The sequence below is a fragment of the Tachysurus vachellii genome, chromosome 7 (genome assembly GCF_030014155.1).
Source record: "Tachysurus vachellii isolate PV-2020 chromosome 7, HZAU_Pvac_v1, whole genome shotgun sequence".
In the NCBI taxonomy this organism is placed as follows: domain Eukaryota; kingdom Metazoa; phylum Chordata; class Actinopteri; order Siluriformes; family Bagridae; genus Tachysurus; species Tachysurus vachellii.
In genome coordinates this window covers 12,487,466-12,508,648 of record NC_083466.1, presented here as the reverse complement: position 1 = coordinate 12,508,648, position 21,183 = coordinate 12,487,466, and the positions used below count along the sequence as shown (strand labels likewise).

Below are 21,183 nucleotides of genomic sequence, written 5' to 3'. Positions count from 1 at the left end.
TTTGACTTTTTGCTTATGCATGGGGAGAGGCAGTGGACAGGTCAGGTAATGATATTAACTCTTCTATGTTTTTCTCACAAACTAGGTGAGAAATAAGTTAATTTGAGCACAAGTTTGAACACTGCCCTTATTTTTTTAGAAAAGAGTTTTCAGTCCTTTCCCAAATTAAAAAGGATGAAATTAGCCATTTTATGCTAAACGGATATTTTTTATCTGCCTAACAGTAGCAAGGTTGTTAATGTGTCTTTGAAATGCAGCCCTCAGAAACCAAAAACTTGTTAGCCAGTGAAAATATAGGGAGGTATAATGAATATAATATAATGAAATAAGGCAGGTGTCTATCTATGAGTAGTGAATAGAAGACAAAAACGCCTACTAGGAAATAGACAAAGCTCTCATGTTTCCTTCAACTTATTTCTGTCAGGCCTCTGAGTCGTCCACTTCAGTGTGAAACACTACGCCTTTCTTAACAAGCTCAAGCCTATTTTTTCCCTCTCCTGATAATTGTGGAGAGAGGAGAATTTCACTCAGAGGATATATGAGATAGGACTCTGGTTCCAAGATCAATATTATGAGAACTTGAATTCAGCACTTGCAAGGACAATGTGCATCTCAGGCATGCCGTGACAGCCAATAGAGCAGCGGCTTCATAACTGGTTTGAAGCCAAAGATCACAGATCAAAAAGTAATGCTATTTTCGCATGGGACTCATCAAGCCGTAGAATATTTCACCTCATTTGGTCAGTTATGAAACAAATGAAACAAATAAGCATAAAGTTGTCACGCACTCAAGTGGGTCTCATCCACAGATAAAAAGATGCAAGTAAAGACATGTGTGCTGTGTTTAGAGAATTGTTAGTCTCTTAGATCACTATGGTGACAGTAGACAGCCAGGCTAAAACAAGATTCAGGAACAAAGAAATGTCTCAACCTGTGATTGATCTAAAGCTGTGCTACTCATAAGTGCTCTCTGGAGTGTGGAAATGTCCCCAGTGAACTTATTGTTACTCACTAGTTCTCACAAGAATAATGGACATTTCAGCATCAGCCAACATCACAAATGGGGCTATTTAAATGCACGAAAGAGCAGAGGGAATGAATTTAAGGAAGCTCCCTTTGCAGGATTACACCCATGATGGCGATCAGCAGTGGTGTCCCGGCTGGGACCAAAGGATGAAAAGATCCTGTGAAAAACACCTGCTCTGAAATACCCTCTGAGCTGCTAAATGGTTTCTTTAGCCAAGTAGCAAAAATAATGGATCATTTATAACCCCAGACTGAACCTGCTAAGCAAAAGCCTGGCAGGATCTTTGGAAAAAAATACATCAAAGTATTGGCTCCATCCCAGAAATATGGCATCCTGTTTAGTTAAGGATAAAGAATAACCCTCACAAAGAAAGAAGATATAAGATAATGACACCGCTAGTTTGTTTTCTTTGGGCAAGTAACAAAAAACACTGCATTATTCATAGCAGGTACAGATTATTTAAGAGGAAATACCACAAACAAATCAAACTCTTTCAACACTACAGACATTAGAGGAGGTTATCTAGATCTAAACATGGCAGATGAAGCATGGAGAAAGTCATATTGGCAAAGGACTGTCTGAAATGACTTTAGTTAAGTCCACATTTGAAGAAATAAACTTCTTGCTTGAGTTTAATGTACCACTTGTCGAGTTTCTTTAGAAAGCAATCAGTAAATTTGTAAAGTGAGCTATTGAGGCAGGTATCATGCTGCCTGCATACTGTGAAAGTGACAATGGGAACCACACCTGCTGCATCAAACATTACTGTACTGAAAGGATACGTATTTGACAAAGATAACCAAATTCAGCTATAATGATATGGTTTCTGATATAATTCAAAAACTGCTTCTTCTTATCACTCACTTTATTACAGTGTTTTGAAGCTGCACTGATGATGATCGTTAAGCACTGGAAATCTTTGACGGTGACTAAAGCCTATTTTCAAAGCTTATCATAGTTTTCATATCTGAATCCATCAGAAGAATAGGAGCATGTTTATTTTTGAACTGTAATTCTCACCTGCAAATAAGACTTCTTATTTGTAATTTGTTATTTGCAATGAAGGTAATCCTTTAGATGTTATAACAAGCCTTTCTGACTTGAATTAAATCTATTAAAACTACTATAGGAGGGGGGCACGGTGGCACGTTCGCCTCACACCTCCAGGGTCGGGGTTCGATTCCCGCCTCCACCTTGTGTGTGTGGAGTTTGCATGTTCTCCCCGTGCCTCGGGGGTTTCCTCCGGGTACTCCGGTTTCCTCCCCCGGTCCAAAGACATGCATGGTAGGTTGATTGGCATCTCTGGAAAATTGTCCCTAGTGTGTGATTGCGTGAGTGAATGAGTGTGTGTGTGCCCTGCGATGGGTTGGCACTCCGTCCAGGGTGTATCCTGCCTTGATGCCCGATGACGCCTGAGATAGGCACAGGCTCCCCGTGACCCGAGGTAGTTCGGATAAGCGGTAGAAAATGAATGAATGAAAACTACTATAGGATGCGTCGTGTTGGTGCAAAATAATGATGAATGAATGAGCGAATAGATAAATGAATGAATGGTGAATGAATGACAGTTGTTAGCAGTTAATTAGTTATTTGCAGTCAATGCCATTTCAGGACAAAGTTTGTGAAAAGTCCACAGTTGCAACAAAGCATTAAATATTGAGCACTTAACACAGGTTTTCTTTATACTTAATGTTTTTGTCCTCTGACTTCCTGGGATTTGTTAACAGTCAAGCTGAATTGTTTTCATCACGAGATTGTTAAAAGCCAGTCTTCTTTTTTATTTTAAGCCCGGGTAACATATGGTGTCCAGTATGTGATTTGTTTGATTTGCAGTTATTTTTCTAAATTTAAAATGCCCAACCTGTCACTATAATGAAGTCCCAGGATCTTTTTTACTGCTTTGACACATTACACCTTGCCTTTTCATCAATCTGTTTTCACTTGAGCCCTGACTGATTATTCCACCTGGGACCAAACTTATAAATGTAAGCTTATTATAGTGTGATGCATTTTTACTTTCCAGATAACCTTAAAATTTCTAATAGCATCATTTTAGATTAATTATGTAAAGGTGACATGGCTGACATTCCCAAACCATGAGTAAATACTGGAGAATTGGCTGAAGAGAACCTACGGTTAGCAGAGCCTCCAACATAAAGCTCACTTTCACAAACTCTGGGTTACATCAACATGCACGCCATGAGCTATTTAATTGAGAGGTCAAATGATCACCTCACATCTGTTTAAACCCTTGTGTCCATTCAAGCGTGATATGCTGTATATGTGTATTTCATAGTCTACTTTTTTTTATAAACTGTCTTGCAAAATCTTTAGCAGGAGAACAACAATAACATATCTTTCCTTATTGGAAATGACTGTACAAAGTCTTTAAGGGAAAAAACACCTCCATCATATAAGACGTCTTTAAAATGAACCTTCATACGAACACAACATTCCTTTCATCTAATGCAATATTTTATTAACACTTATCTTTTTTTGTCATTAAAAGCCCCACTCAAAAGTCAAATGAGGCTCCGAATAACATAGAAAACATTAAATGACAAGAGCACAAACTAAGGTAATAAACACCTGGAAATCTCTGTAGTAAAGTGAGTAAACAGAAATAAAGTTAAGGAACTGTACCAGAAGCACAAGAGAAGCCAGCAACACGACAGCAGCAGTGGGTTGGTCCATGCCTAGAGGGAAGCGTAGAGACTAGCACACGTGTGTGAGTGTGTGCGAGTGTGTGTAAGTGCATGCAGAGCTTTTAGGGCTGCGCTCTCAGTTGCTGATAGAGTCGATGTGACTGCAAGTCTCAGTTCCAGCTCTCTCTCTCTCTCTTTTTCTGCTTTGCCTATTTCTCAGCCTCTTTTTCAGAGCAGTCAGAGGGGTGCTTCAAGCCCCAAGAGCCTCCAGGTCCAACCTGCCAACCAATCAGAGAAAGCCTTAGCTGAGTATGCTAAACCAAACACAAAACTCGGGTCAGCTATAGTTCCACTCAATCACGCACTTTCTTCCTATTCCCCCTTTATTATTTCTTGCTTTCTCCTTATTCTGACACTTTACCTTATTTGTTTTTCCTTTTAGTTTTTCAGGTCCAGCCACTGTTTTTCATCTCAGCCTTTCATCATCTACAGTATCTACCTTTCTCTCTCCTTCTGGCTTCTGTCTTCTCACTCCAGCTAATCTTAGTTTTGGCCCGGCCTCAAATATCCACAACCCACGTACAATGGTCACCTTGGAAAAACTATTGAATGACTAAATCACAAAACATTCCCATATCCCGATCCACGACCGCAGGCATTCTCTTGCTTTTTTCTTTGTATTTCAACCCAAACCCTTACTCTGCAGTTCATCTTATGTGATCTGTACAAATAAGATAAAACAGTGCCATCAAAAGATTTAAACCTAAATCACAGCAATTATGCTCTTTTTTTTTTTTAACTTTGAAGAAAAACAATCTGTGGACTTGAATGAATCTCCTTAAAAACATCTGCCTAGCGAAGTGCATTCAGGAAAGGAAGAGATAGTCATCCCCATATGTGTCTCTGGAGGACAGTACTAAAGACTCAAAATAGTACTAAAAATATGATAGATTAAAAAGGACGCCTGATAATAATCCCTGATTCTTCTATACTGGTGTTCTCTACAACATAGTTAATGAATATTTACTAACTAACTTAGCTAAGTATATTACACCATTATTTTCGAGGAATAAATTAAAAAAACACTTTCTCTCATGAAGAACATTGCTGAAAATGGACCATTCTGGGCAGGATAAATTCAGTACCAGTAATAACCATTAAAACATTAATGTGGTGAAAATATTTTGTCATTATCACTCACCATTTATTAACAGCAGATAATGATTCAGTTCCATCACTTTAAACCATTACCATTGTCTAATAAAGTGATGTCTTGTCTGAAACAGCGAAGACACTCAGCATTTTTGTTACGGCTCCTCTCCACCAGTCCATCATTTTTATCACAGCTCATTTGATTGCTGCCTGGGATTAGAAAACTTTGAATTAAAAATGATGTGTAATATTAAACAACTCTAATGTCAGGTCAATCTGCAGCTAGAGTGGGAGAAGTAATTTGCCTCTATATCTAAATCAGCAGAAAGGTCTTCCAAGCTTATTAACTCTAATTCAAGTAAGACGAGGTCATGCACAGGAGAAAGATGATGTCATCAATGTATCTAAAGCAGCACATGAATAAGTATAACCCAGAGATAAAGTTTCGATTTTTATGCATTTCAAGTGAAAAAGATTCGGCAGAATTCATTTTAAAAAAGTTGCAGGGCTATCAAATTTAGGAAGGAAGAAATGACAGCTCGTTCCAAAACAAATATTTAGCAAGATTATTCACAGTGTAGAGCAGCATAACAAACCCTTTCATCCTAAACATACACCCACTGGCCCAATCACCCAATCTCTTACCTGTGAGTTCACCAAAAACAAATGAATGATGAATGAATGGTATTAAATGTATCAAGAGGAAATGAACTTTGTGATTGGCATGCCCTGAACACAGATCCTCATTCAAAAAAATTGGCAAGCATAGTCTAGCTTCAATGGCTTTCCCATAACTGTAGTATTTAAGCTAAATTCAAACTCAATATGCTCTGTCTATTGTGATTAACATCTAACTAGTTATCCATCTCACTACTAAATATCTAGCTAGCCTCTGAATAGTTTAAATGTAAAGACTGTTGTTTACACAAACTGTTGTTCACCTGCTCTAAAATAATCTAAAACAAAATTAGGTTAGGACAACTTATTACAGGCCTTTTCATTGGTCGTGCTGACTCTAACCTGTGTGAGAAGAAGATTATGGAGATAAAGGGCTAAGCAGCTATTCCTTCACATCAGGCTGATTTATATGCAAAGCCAAGCTTCTGTATAAAATCAAAAGCTGAACATAAAATAAACAATTCTAAAAAAAAGAAAAAGACTGAGCATGAGAAAAGAAAGAAACCATGAGATAATGATAATGATGATGATGATGTAATGAGGTCTACCACAAGCCCAAACACCAAGGGACAACTGCCAGCTGGACCCTCAGGCCTTTTTTCCACCATTTTTCACCAACCCCACTGGGAAAATGTGCAAGACATTTAGCAGACCTGTTCGGGATCAATAAAAATCAGGCTCTTTCAACCAGAATTTGGTCTGCGGGTTGCTGACTGGGGTCATGTCAGAGATGGTCACTGATATTTTCTAGTATTATTAGAGTGGAAACATGACTACAATGGACAATGGGTCTGTTTATTGTTACCTGCTGTCACCCCTGCCAGTCCTGCTCTAACCCAGTACAGTCTTTGTGACCCTCACACTCACCTGAATACTAGGTTCCTGTTTATAATGTATTTAAACAGCTCATTCACCATTGCTCTTTCTGAAATTTTGCAATACTTTGAAATACTGAGCATTATTTCGTAACTGATCTCATGGACTGATTTGATCAATGTCTGATTTATCTGATCTGGTTTTGCCTTCACACTTACATCCTCCAACTTTGGATTCTACAGTACATTGGCTGCTATTGCATCTTTGCATAGAGTCATAATTTGTGTACATCAGAAGGCACATACTAGATCTTCGCAGTTAAAAAAAATGCAACTTCATGCTCTATTACTGTTCTTCATTTTGTCTTGTTACATAATAGTTATATACTATCATATTAATGCTTTGTAATGACATAAATTTGTCATACAGATCTCAGAAGGAATCAGGCTTAAATTTCAGGTTCCTGTGTCTCTGCGTCCTAAACCCCAGTCCTGTTACAACTGTAAGTCTGTTTGAACGAGATAAATGATGCCCTCCCCTCTGCACCCCCAATAAACGGTGCATGTGCTCAATGCATGATTTATACCGAAGTCTTTAACTGCTTTCTTGGTCTAGATATAAAATGTTTTTCCCAAGAAAGGAATTTTACAGCCTGTAGTTGAAAATAAACCACAAGCATTAAAAACAGGGATTAAAATAAAAACTTAATTCTCTGACACCATATCCCATTCATTTTATCTTTGTGGCTTGGGGAGGAGGAAAAATGACAGAACATGGAACATTAATCGTGTAACACATACACTGAGCCTATTTAGAAAGATATGGTACATATTTCATGCCATAAATATTTTTTACGGCTATATCAAAGAATACAGATGGAGTTATAGGAGTGTTTCATAAAAGCAAAACCACATTTTAGACCATTGGACCATGCATTACTTAACTTGATTCTGACATCTGATGATTCTACTAACTGTTCTTTTTTTTTTTTTTTTTAAATCATCATTACTTTATCTGACTGTTTGTCATAACATACAGACACTATTATTATTACTAGACGGCAAATTTAAGGCACCGTATTTTGTTTACATTATTCTTTATCATCCACATCATCATGAACACAAATACCATCACCATGGCTCTATTAACTCTTGGTCAATCCCAACTCACCCCAAGACAAGGCAAACCATTTTCACTCAGTGGGAGGTTGCCGGTATGATAGATTTATTCACCCATAAAAAACCTTAGTGGAGGACTCACTCAGAGTCTGTGGTCAACCTATTCTACATAAATAACATTCCCATGGGAATTAAAAATGCCAGTCAAACTGATTGGGAAGTCTGTAACATCCTGCTACTCACCCACTGACCTTTCCATTATGGATCATTGCACAAGAAGATATTAAACCTAACAAATGCATAAAAATATCTTTTGCTCCTTTTCCTTATGGTGATAATAAAAAAGACCTCTCAAGTTGAAAAGATCTTATTTGCTGAGAACAAAACAGTTTTTTTTACAGTAATGGTGTAATATACTTAGCTAAGTTAGTTAGTAAATATTCATTAACTATTTTGTACAGAACACCAGTATAGAAGAATCAGGGATTATTATCAGGCGTCCTTTTTAATCTATCATATTTTTAATACAGCTTCTTTTCTATGAATCACATTTTAGAGTCAACAGTTTTTTGCAGATCAGACCATAGAAACTTGCCACTGCTTTCCCACAATTCTAAAAAAAACAAACAAACAAAAAAAAACGTGTGGAAAACCATCCACAGCTGAATTTACTGTAAGTGGTCTATATGACTAAGAAACCTAACTGAGGTTAAGGATAGGGTTAGATTTAGGTGAATAAACAGCATTAATTAGCTGAATGAATAATGATGTTAATGGTAGCACCTTACATAAACAGTGAGACAAACATGTACAGTATAAGCGTATGTGTAGCCGCTTAGCAATGAACAACGGGTCACAGCTGCTGTGTTTCAGAATTTGCTCTAGCTTTTACAAGGTCACGGAGGTGAAGTGTCATGACTAGGAGCAAGAACCAAAAACATTCTGCAGTCTTTCATTGTCATTCCACCATATTTACTTTTCTTCCTGTTCCCTCAGGTCACCTACATTTTTACTCGGATTAGAGCAATACATAAAAATAATAAAGCTTGCACACTGACGAGTGATTCACAAACATGTAGTTTCTTGGTCTTTTTTTTTTTTTTTTTAAATAATATAAATAATAATATATTATATTTAAATCACGTTTATGTTCTTAAAACTGTGAAATGATTTGATTAGAAGTACAGAGAAGCGAATACAAGCTACAAGCCAAGAGGTGCTGATCTACTGTCAGATCTAGTCACTCATTGGTCAAATCCCTCTTCAGTGTTTTTATTCAACTCTGTATTCATGTACTTATTCTAGTGTCTTATTTTAAACTAATTTAACCACAGAATACTATTTCACTGATTTTAAGTCCTTGCTTCTTGTTCATGTCAAATCAAAAGGGGATTTTTAGTAAATATGGACGACGCTCGCAAAGCTAACTTAACTAAACTGAACTGCAAATAAATGTGGATATTATACATAATGAAAAAAGTTTCCAAATCTGGTTCATATCAGATCTTCTCTATGCCACATCTCATTTCTTCTTTTAATCCCAATACCCTGAGCAAATATGTAGCATATGGGTCTCATTTCTCTAATGCTCTAGTTTTATGTTGGTTTTGGCTCATTAGATCTAAGAGAAAGTTTGATAGTGATATGATAGGATATGGCCAATGAGATGTTTGACTGGAAGGCTTGCAGCATGTTTTCATTGTAAAAAATTAGCAGTGAAATCAGAGAATATCAGATAGCACTCAGCTACTCCTGCAGCTGAGCTGAAACAATGACAAGCTCACGTCTTTTTTCCGTCGTGTGTGGGGTCTCCTCTGTGTAATCATTTCATTACTTCCTAAAGATCTGTCTTCACCACTGAGAGATCAAGCTGTGGTAATGGAGATTCTCGTGCAGGTGTTCATTCTGCTTCTAAAAGTGTGTTTTTAATCATCTTAAAAAAAAAATCTATGTCTATCTACTAAGTGCATGAGTTCACAGTGTTAAATGTTCCCCTGACAAACTCATTCAATTGCATTCACAGCATTCAGTTGATGGGTCTGTGTGACTCTGCTAGGGCAATCCAAGAGCTTCTCTCTCTCTCTCTCTCTTTCTCTCTCTCTCTCTCTCTCTCTCTCTCTCTCTCTCTCTCGCTCTCTGTTATAAACGCAAATGTGTTAGTCAGCCTCAGGAAACTTAAACATGTGCTAGAACACGAAACCTGCAACATTGCTATTCAAACCGGCTCAATTTCAGGCCTTAACTTGATGCACTGGATTTTTGCCATATCTGAAGCTATCCTTCGAGGTAGTCAGTATTTATTTAGCGGTCAAGAGTTAATTCAATATTTGAGTCATTCTTTCATTGTATTCATATTTAATTGTATTTTATCAGATGAACATATTTGCCACTAAGACGCTTTTGTAAGATCAGAGATGAAACTAACTTTTTGACAAATAGAGCTTTGTCACTGCACTCATAATTTTTTTCATTAACCGTAGTAGTAATCCAGCCACCTTTCTTATGTTTAATAAATGACATTTCTACACGCATCACTTTTTTTCATGGGGAAATCTAATTTACTTTTGAGTAGCATAAAAAAAAACACAGTATCATCTACAAAACATAGCTATTGCACATTTATATATGTGCACTGCGTATGCATAATGTAGATAAACAAACTAAACAATATTCAGTTAGTGCTTTCCTTACAGCATTCACATATCAGATACATTCTACTATATAGTGGGTCTTATAATAAAACAACAACAACAAACATCTTTTTCTCTAATCACAGGCTACAGGGTGCCCAAAGCCAGAGAAATATGACTGCATAATAATCACAAAAGAAGACAGGTGACTTTATCCTGAACAGATGTGGAAGCTGAGTGAGTTGAAACGAGACTGCCGCCCCTGACCCTTGCTGATGTGTGCTGACAAAGTCAAATCTAGTTCACTGTGCATCGAGGTCACCAAGTGCAGGATTGAGGGGAAGGTAATTGTAAATAAACAGATGCTTACTAAAAAAAAGGATGAGATGAAATATGCTGTACAGACTGAAGGATGTTAAATCTGAAAGTCTTTTCACCCTGGATCGTAAATTTTCTACCAATAGATCCTGGATGGGACATCAGTAAACTCGATTTGAATCGAACAACAGACAAAGCTGTAACACTAATGGCTACCATACTGTGCTTCCAGGCTAACTATTATGCTATTTAAACAAAAATAAGGTTATAGAATTTATAATCATATATTCTCCAGTGTTCTGATGGTTTGGTTGTTTGGAGAAGCTAAATGACTAGGCTAAGTGTTAGCTTAATGTATTGTAAATGCATATGGCAAACTAGTTAGAACAAGAAGAGAAAATTAATTTATTGTTATCATCTTTTAGCAACATTTTATAGTAGCATGCTGTGTTTTTGCCCTCAACAAAAATTTAGCAAGTAGCTGTCAACAGTTTTGGCTATAAGATATAATGTTCTGTAATTGCATTGCACGTAAAATGCAATATTAGTGTCTGGCTAGCATCTTAATTTTCTCTCAATGTGTTTAAACATGTGTTGAGTATGAAAGCAGGACAGTTTTATAACAGCCTGTAGCAACAGACAGATTGCACCTTGGTGTATTGAGGGGGGTATGTAAACAGGTGATATAGTAAAATTTGCTTGTTTTACACCCTGGCTAGTAACTTGTCCACCCTGATTCTTATTCTCACCCATGTGCAAATAACCTCTGACTCAGAGGACTTCATAGTTAAGGTTTTGAGAATCCATGAGAGATTGCATAACCATTTTCTAAAAGTTCATGCAATTTGACAAAAACATTCTGTATGCAGGGAATCTCATATTTTTCTTAATCTTCTAAACAACCATTATTCGAGACCTTTTTTTTTTCCTCTCATAGCCGAACTCTGATGCCATCACTTTAAAAGGTCCATGCTTCAGCAGAATTCATCTATAAAATGACTGACAGTCTCAGAGAGGATATCACGCTTGGTTGATCCATTTAAGAATAAAGCATAGACAAACCATGGTACACCAGCAAGCAGAAGAACTGTGCAGTATCTGGAATAACCCATGTTAACCTGCAAAGACTTTAATTATTAAAGTTACTTAGGGATATTACTTTAGTCAGAACAAAGCCTGACAAATTAATACTAAAAACGAAGGAGCGATACAATCGGTCTTTTCTCCCTGCTGCTATTGGACTTTACAATCAAAGCTGCTCCCAGTGAACTAGTCACCATAATACACACTGTTATTAGTGTTTAACTACAATAATAAACAATAACAAAGTATTTTAAACAACATGTGCAATAACAGAATTCTTTTTTTGCAATATTACCTATGTGCAATATGTCTTCAGTATAACCACTACTCTTTTTCATACATTTTTATTTTTGTATATACTGTACAGTATATTATATTATATTATGTCTTTATTCTTTTTATATATTTTTGCTGCTGTAACGTAGAAATTTCCGCATTGTGGGACGAATAAAGGTATATCTTATCTTATCTTAAAACAATAAAAACTCCATTGAAGTGACAGGTGACCTGCTATCCTGCTGTGCAGCAAAATCTATAATACACTTACAAAAGCATGACATGCCCAAGATGTTACACTTAGTGATCTGAGACAAATATCACAATGCCGGAGCTAAAATATAGGAGTCACATACAGTAACCAGAGATAAGCTAATAGGTATAAACTAGCAGGGTGAATCAGGCTGGGCCTTATTGTGCTCTGGTGTAGTCTTTTCACACACAAAAAAAATAGGAAAACATTTACTTTATTTATCTTTTTAACATGCAGCTCTCAAAACCTTAGAGATTTATATGAAAATGTTCCACATGTTTATTTTTGAGGTCTACCACATTCAGGCATCTACATCTCTAGCAGACCCTCAAAGCCCTTTTCCACAAAAATATCAGTGAATCAGCAAGATCAGAATAGAAAAAACGAAGCTCATCTATCCAAAAGTAATCCCTTTACTAAACCACGGGGCTGTAAATGATGCTCAATAACACATCAGCTGGGATGTGTGTCCCCAAAAAAACATATAATGCTTTTATCGCCATAAGCCACAGGATAAACATTATGCCACATGATCTCTCTTTAAAAGCTCACACATGATCCAAGCCAGAAGCAGTAACCGAACTAAAAACACTAACATGGAGAGTAAAAGAAACTTTCTTATTACAAGAATAACACACACTAATAAGGTGTAACAATGCTACAATATTCACAGCATCATAAATCAGACTAAAAAGCTGTTAGCAAAATAAGAAATGGAATTTTGCCAAGAAATCAGCAATCAAATTAAACACCTAATGTTAAACACTAGGTACAAAAAACACTATAGCTCAAGCAGCAACAACAATGAAACCACAAATGAGTAAATGTATGTGTGTGTGTGTGTGTGTGTGTGTGTGTGTGTGTGTGTGTGTGTGTGTGTGAAGGTGAAGGTGAAGGAAATTTTTAGAATTCAGTTCAGTTTCACTGCTTTAATGAACACTGACATCTAGTGTTCAGGTGGGTGAGCTGTAGGATGTCATCAAGCCTTAAATTAACATTTTATGAGCATCTTCCTGAGAATACGTGGCTTAGAATCAATTAGTTTGATTTTGGAATCCAAACTCAAGACAGAAACCACCAGTAAGCAGAAACTGTACAAGAAGTGAATAGTTGATCTTTCTCTCTCTCTCTCTCTCTCTCTCTCTCTCTCTCTCTCTCTCTCTCTCTCTCTCTCTCTCTCTCTCTCTTTTAACTTGACTGGTTTTCATATGTACGTCTACTGATATAGAGGACTCCAGTATACTTCCTGGACTAGTGTTAAAGCATATCAAACAGGGCAGCTTCATCAGTCCCTTGTGTTAATTTTGACTACACACCAATCAGATGTCCAGGCCATAGACACCCAGTAAAGACCATTATCAATACTACAGTAGGACAGATGGATTTATAAATGGCACCTTATGATCATCCCCACAGAAGGTATTAGCAGCTATATTCATTTCTACACTGACTACTGTTAAGACCCAATGTTCTTACGTGTTCTGACAGGAAGTACAATAAATGACACAGAAGAGCATCTGTGAATAGGGCAGATCTATTTGTTAAGATGATTATAGAATTACTAGCAGTGATGTATAAAGTCCATCACATGTATGCTGCATGACTGACATTACCCCTGACCCTCACACTTCATTTGGTGCAATTGGTGAGCCCACAAGATGGCTCCATATGACCAGGTAAGGCTTATCTGACTGGGTAATATATGTGGACTCATTTCTGAGGACACTATTTCAAGGTCTAGCTTGAGCCTGAATTGGGTAGACTTTTTTTTACAGTTCATGGAGGTCATTAGGATCACTCGTTGTCTCACCTTTCCCGTCACAACTGTTGTGCAAGTAAAACAGACCTGCTGTTCACTGACGTACACTAGAGCTTGATCCATGCAGAGGTGTTGTATAAAGTTCTCATTATTATGTGATAATGATACTATACTTGTATGACCATTTAACAAATGATCTGTCACTCATACTGACTTCTTTTTTAGAACCCTTCGTTGCCAGTCAATTTCTAGCCTCTACATCGTTTTCCAATTTCTAGAGTGAATAGAATAACACTTAATAATTTAAATGTCATCTATGACCCAATACATCCATGCAGCATCTATGTTGAACCCACATAAAACAGCACATTTTCCACTTCAAGTCATGAAGCTTTTATTGTCATTTCAACCATATACTGTACAGCTGGTGCAGTACACAGTGAAATGCATTAAAGTTCCTCCAGGACGCTGGTTCTACATAAAACACAAGACTACAGGAGACAACACAGAATTACACTGGTCAGTACTACAGGACAGTACTACAGTGCAAGACAGACAAAATATTAATACACAAGTGACAGTGCAGCGCTGATCAGTACACAGTTTTTAATGAATAACTGCGATAGTAAAATGCAGCAAATGTACACATAAAAACAGCTGCACAGGAGATGTAGGTGATCCGTACAGCATTTTGTTTGTGTCTAAAACTTAAGACTTATCTCTAAATCATGTAGCATCATCAACCTTTATGTAGATACAAATGACAAATCAAATGCAGATGATATTTTCCATATTTATCTGACAGCTCCTAAGTCATGACTGGATGGTGCTTCTTCCCTACAGACTGTCCAACAATCAAACCTTTAAAGTTGAAATATTTTCTCCAGCTAGGTTCAGAATACTTTTTTTTTTACTTGATACTTGTGTCCCATTTCTATAATCTGGAAAAAATGCATCACAGATAAAATATTGTATCTTCTAACATAATGCACAGGCTCAGATCGAATGCACAGACACCCTGAGTGACTTGATTGGGATTCTGTCAGCACTTTAATTGGGATCTTTTAATAATATACTGTGAGCTGTGTTTGGTCTGTGTGGGACTACAACTAGGACTCTCACACCTCTAGCATGAGAGATCAGTATTCAAGGAAGATTTAATCACATAATAATCTCAGCAGTCCTCAATTGTTAAAGATCTCTTAAAGTCATCTATAAATCCTGGCCCGCATTCCAGCATTCCCGTTTCTCCCAGACAAATGTGGGCTCATCTGTTGCACAGCACAGAACATGAATCTTCTGAGATGATCTGTCATGTTTTGCTTTTGCATCCGGTTAAAAACCCTGTGTTAAAAAAATGTGAGCCTTAAAGCATTGTTAAAGCATTGTTGCATATTAATTGTTACACTTTCTCCCGTTTCGTTTTTTCCTGCTGAAGGAATGTAAAACACTCCAGCCCGTAAGAATCATTTTTTCTTTTCACTGCAAAGATTGTGCTAATCTATTATTTCTGAGTTTATCGGACATTCAGATCTGTCCTGTTTGACATAACTGAACCAAACTAAAGCATTCAATTCAAAGCACATCCAGTGCTTGTGATGTATTTTTCATTACCAGTTAGCTAGGCAGATAATATTACTGTATAAGTGTTTAAAGCTTCATTAAAGCAGCTCCCTTAATCATTCCAATTACTTACCTTAAAGAGAATCTCCAATTTCTGGAGCTCAGTTAATTTCACTCACTCACTCACTCATTTTCTACCGCTAATCCGAACTACCTCGGGTCACGGGGAGCCTGTGTCTATCTCAGGCGTCATCGGGCATCAAGGCAGGATACACCCTGGACGGAGTGCCAACCCATCGCAGGGCACACACACACACTCTCATTCACTCACGCAATCACACACTACGGACAATTTTCCAGAGATGCCAATCAACCTACCATGCATGTCTTTGGACCGGGGGAGGAAACCGGAGTACCCGGAAGAAACCCCCCGAGGCACGGGGAGAACATGCAAACTCCACACACACAAGGCGGAGGTGGGAATCGAACCCCCAACCCTGGAGGTGTGAGTCGAACGTGGTAACCACTAATCCACCGTGCCCCCCAGTTAATTTCATACTCCAATAATTCTAAAAATTAACAACTGGGGTTAATAAATGGTCAAAAAACATCTAGATGCCCAAAGGCAAACTATTTTGAATTAAATACCTGTTTGCAACTTTAGATATATAAACATTTAGAATGAACACCATATAAAACCTTTTATGATAAAACTATAGAAACAATGCATAAAAATAAACAAGATTTCTTCAATTATTCAGCTGATTTTTTTTTTTAAGAGATACAGCATCTGAATATTTCAACGCCAAATGATCAGGAACATACTCAGGAAGAGACTGGAGAAGCTGAAAGTGCAAGAAACGTGAGAAGCAGGCATAAAAGAAATAGATGGCCGTTCATTACAGTGTCGAAACCCTGAATATCCATTTGTCATAAACTCTGACCTTCTTTTTAATGGCTATTTGTCATAATATTACATCCCAAGGGGGAAGCAGATTACTTAGTCTTCTTTAAATGCCTGCACAGTGAGCGGACACTGTGACCCAGCTAAGCGATAAATCTACTCCTAATCTGCTTTCGTCCATGTTCAAAAGACTGATGATTAAGTAAAGCGATAAAAGATGGGCGAGATCTGCCTCGGTTCTCTGTTCTCTTGAAGCTTGGCAGACGACCAGTTCCAAAGTATGAACAGAAAACAAGCAAACATAAAATTTTCCCATTTTTATATTTTACCCAAAGAAAAATTGCATATTAACAGGAAAAGTGATTCGTTTAAAATCCACTTCATTCCAGGTGAGCATGAAACATGTACTAATCCCTTTCTGTAATTACATTAGACCAACCAGTGGCAGGGCTCTCAAGTTTTGAAGACAGGCAAGAGTGACATCTCCAGTCCACCAGGATCACTGACCACATTTTAACCAAATAAAAGTATTTGTTCAATTTCCATTTATTACTTTGTGTGTGTGTGTGTGTTTGTGTATGTGTGTGTTTGTGTGTGTGTGTGTGAGAAAGAGAGAGAGAGAGAGAGAGAGATTATGGCTGGTGTTGTTTATTGTAAGTGTTTGTTGCCTTTTTGGACTCATTAATCATTTGTAATGTTGCTCCCGTTGAGCTCAAGCCCAGACATTTTTAGGGTCATGATTGAGGACAATGTCCCGTCCAGAGACAAGCTGTTTCGTGTTGAGGTTTTGTTCAAACCGACCATCGAAAATACCCTCGCTAATGAATGTGTTTTCATTGGTTGTTGCGTTAAATCTTACCCAGATAGTGCTATTTCCTGATTGGCTGATAAGTGTCAGGCTCGAATAAGAACTCCAGGGGAGACGCGCTTGATTCCTGCCCGGTTCCATAGAAACAGCTGTACGGACAGATACGTTTTGGGTATTATATGATAAATAGACAAAAAGTTTTTCTGCGTGAGAAATACAATGTGTGGCAGGAGAGCGTGACAAAAGACCAAAATGAGTGACTGTCACGCTCAATGCGTGATACTTCAGAGCCCTGCAGTGGCAAAACAACAGCTTGAATCATTGTGCATGTCCAATTATTCTGCTGGTCTGTATTGTTGCAGAAATAGGCCACTTAGCTGTCAATTTTCATATCCTCAAGGGTTTATATTTAAGTAATATAACCCTTAAGTATCAGTAACAAGTAAGTAATAAGTAACAGGTGATACTTCACTAAGGAAAAAAATATACACATCACATTTAGTCAGAAAAATAAAAAATAAAATGTAATGCGTCTTTGTGTGGACAGCATGTATTTTCAATGCAGCACTATCTTTATTCTACTGTACATGCTCACCTGATACCTTCAAAAATCCAAGCTCATGAGCCAAACCACGGGACCACCAGGCAGATATTTGTCAGAAAGTGTGCATGCTTGAGATCCCATTATCCTGAGAAACAAGCTAAAATATGCTAATTGAGATTCAGATGGTAACCCAAGAGAGAGTAAGGTTTTTGTTTAAGTACATAACTCTTATTTTGTGCAGCAAGCATGATTTTCAGCTTGGAAGCACATCAGGTAATTTTTCAATTTTGCGGTTGAGAGACGAGAACATTCGCCGACTGAGAGGTAACACTTTGTGCGCTGAGCCTAGCTGAAATCTCACTATTGCTGCTGGTGAGTTTGTGTGGCCTGATTATGCACACTCTGCATGGACTTCATTTGTTTCTGTTTATGCTCTGTGAAGCCACTGAATAGTTCCAGTAAACGCTTACTGCAGAAGGAGAGGAAAAGAATATTGACCTTCGTTCCAAAAGGGTGCAATCTGATTCCAGGCACAGTGAGTAACTCTGAAAGCCAGACTCGGTAACCTAACATCCTCCCTTCTGGAAATGAGGCTTTGTATTCAAGTAGCAGACAAGCTCCTCTGGGAGAGCTTCACAAATGAATATTGGGAGCAGACACCATGAAGACAGTTCAAAAAGATTGGAAAGTCAAGTAAAAGGGAAAAAAAGCTCATTCTTAACTTTCTTTATTTCTTTTGGATCTCCTGCAACCAGCTTCCTGTAAAATCTGGAGTTTCTATTTTTGTTTTATATATATATCTGTCGCATCTAAAGGAGCTGCTCCCCTTTATTCCAGTCTGATGCAAACATCTGTACGCTACAATGTTAGTCACCACCAGAATTATTGGCACTCTTTTTCAGCTCACGAAATATGCTTTTTGTTGTAAATGATCTTACACTGAATCGAACATTTATTTGCTAAAGTTAATTTAAATACATAAATAAAGTAGGTTTATTTTCTCAGAAAATATGCTTAAAAAACTGACCAAACCTCCAACTGTGACCAAAACGCCATCATTTCTAATATACTTATAAATGTATATGAATAAAATATATCTGAAGCATGTTCCCATTTACATATTAAGTTCACCTGAAATTGCTATCAGCGATTTAAAACCTTAAATAATTATAGAAAATGCACACTCAAAAGAAGGGGTTAAATGTAATTAAACTAAATTAATATTCACAGGGTGAAAAAAAAACTCTGTTTAAAGTTCTGGTTATGATTCACATTTTAAAAACCGGTGAAAACAAAATAATATTCCGTTTTTTTTTTTTTTGTTTGTTTTTTGTTTTTTTTTACCTTAGTCTAATAGATGTAATGTTTTGTTTTAGATTAGTTGAAAGCAAATACACCAGCCAGTCACTTAAAAAGAAGTGAGTTTCTACTGTAGCTTGATGGGAAAAATAGATTCTGAAATGAATGATAGAAAGACATCTGATGATTTGATTATAGTCTACAGATATATCTAGTTATACAGACATACAGCAAAGAAAATTTTACCAGTCAGAGAAAGCATGAACGTCTTTGTTAACTAGCTTGGATTTGAAACATGAAAGAGTTTTAAGACAAAAAAACAAATATGAGAAAGAACAGAATTGTTCGCCAAACCCAATTACGCTGTTTTTAATCTTTGTCCCTCTCTAAGAATCCCTTTGTTCTTTCCCAGTGCTGAAAGGAAACGAGGAGGATGACAGGTGATCTTAAGTCTAATGATGCAGTGATGTATTGTAACCTTTCAACATAAAACATTGACCAGAGGATGCTATTAATCATTTAATTATCAATCACAGTCAGGATCAAAGTGAGGAAAATGAAGTGATGCAAGAGAAGGAACAGAGACAACAAATACTGTACCTACGTGGGAAATGAGAGCAAGCAGAGTTTTCATGGAGGAATATTTGAGATTTTACATGTTTGTATGCTGCTGTATCACTTAACGTTTTTTTTTATTAACAATATAATTTATTTTTTTATTTTACTTTACTGACAGCAAGCATTATTCTAGTGGCTTTGCCCCAATGTGGTTGAAAACACATCTGTGACTTCTGCATGATGTTAATGTTAATAAACATGACTGTTGGAAGCCTCTTCTATAAATTTGTATGTCATTCCGTGTGTGTTGTGGTGGCTGGTGTGGATCGTCACCACCGCAGACCAAGTTTGACCCGGGAAAATAATAAATCACCCATTTGTTTTTATTTGATGATAATCATTATTATTGTTAATACACGATAACTAAAAATGTTAAAAACAACAAACAGCTCTGCAGTCTGGTCTCCAGTGTATATTCCGACTTTGTCTGAATGTGACATCTGCAAAAAATATTCAAGAAAGCGTAAATAATTAAAAATCTGCTAGGAGGGAAGAACATAAGCCGAACACGTCTGTACTCAATGCACGCGGAGAAGAAAGCACGGACAAAAGGACTGGGTAGACGGAGTAGATGGACGAAACATCTGCTCAAATCAAATGACATAACCAGGGAGAGTTTAGGTGTGTGTGATAGTCTGGAGCAGGGAATATAAAGCCACAGTCACCGTCAAATGATACAATATGTACTCTATGTGTGTTTTTTTTGTGCAATCATGTGGCATAAAGAAAAACCTCCCACAGTAGCTTAACTACTTTTATCAACAAGATATTATAAACCTAAAGAAAAAGCTGTTGGCTTGTAATACACAAAGCAAAACTAGTCTGTTTTCTGTTCATTTAAAATAATAAAAGTTATTAAAAAAATGTATAAAATAAGTTTTTCTTAAATTGGTAGAATCATTTTGATAAATAATTTCAGTATTTACCAAAATAAGTGTGAACGTTTTAACCATTAGTGTACAATCTACAATCCTACAGTGTACAATGTCCTCTGTTTTTCCCCAGAATCTTAATTAAAGATAATTAATATTTGATTATTTAGGTTTATATTATAAGGTGTAGTTGACTAGATTTGGTTATTTTCTCATTCACTCAACATGAGAGGCAAATATTTTTTTCCACATAAAGAATTAAAAAACTGCTTCACATATTCACAGCAAACCTCTCTGGTTTGTGGAGACTAACCACACAGCAGGATCTCCAGCAGCTCAATGCCAGCACCCATGATGCACTGGGGTTAGACCACATAAAGCACCAAACACACACCACGAATGAAACATAACATTACAAGCCCCGAACACCAGAGCTTTTCCAGCAACGCACACTGATTTCCAACTCACTCCGCAGTATTCAGCACTTCTCTGCAGCTGTGCTACAAAGGCCCTTCTTTGCCATAAGCCACACGTGTTCTGACCAAGCTAAATAGTATCCAGATCAAATCAAGCAAAGAAATAATGCTTGGCTGATCTTGAGTTAAGACAGAGCTACCAGCTGCTCCCTCAATAATTCATTCATATTTCCAGCTCCATTTTCAACAAGGACAAACAAAGTCATTGATGCAATGCACCATGGTACTGTACACTATTACCCTTAACCCTCCCTGTGTGCACCAATTTTATTTCATTTATTCTATTTATTGAAGGGAACCACAGCAGAAAGTTCCATGTTCTGTCTATTTTGACATGCTTAAGT

The 21,183-nt window shown here is 37.1% G+C and overlaps 1 protein-coding gene across 6 annotated transcripts in view; it reads right to left on the bottom strand.

Moving 5' to 3' along the window:
* Positions 1 to 21,183, bottom strand: part of LOC132848553 (ADAMTS-like protein 1) — a 102,865-nt gene that overhangs the window by 35,860 nt on the left and 45,822 nt on the right. The window contains exon 1 of one of the 6 annotated variants that reach the window (XM_060874372.1): positions 3,671 to 3,805. The exons of the other annotated variants lie outside the window; for them this stretch is intronic. Within the exon in view, the coding sequence (XP_060730355.1) occupies positions 3,671 to 3,721 (51 nt within the window). The 5' untranslated portion in view covers positions 3,722 to 3,805. Of the gene's footprint in view, positions 1 to 3,670; positions 3,806 to 21,183 lie in introns of those variants that run through there. 6 annotated transcript variants of the gene reach the window in all.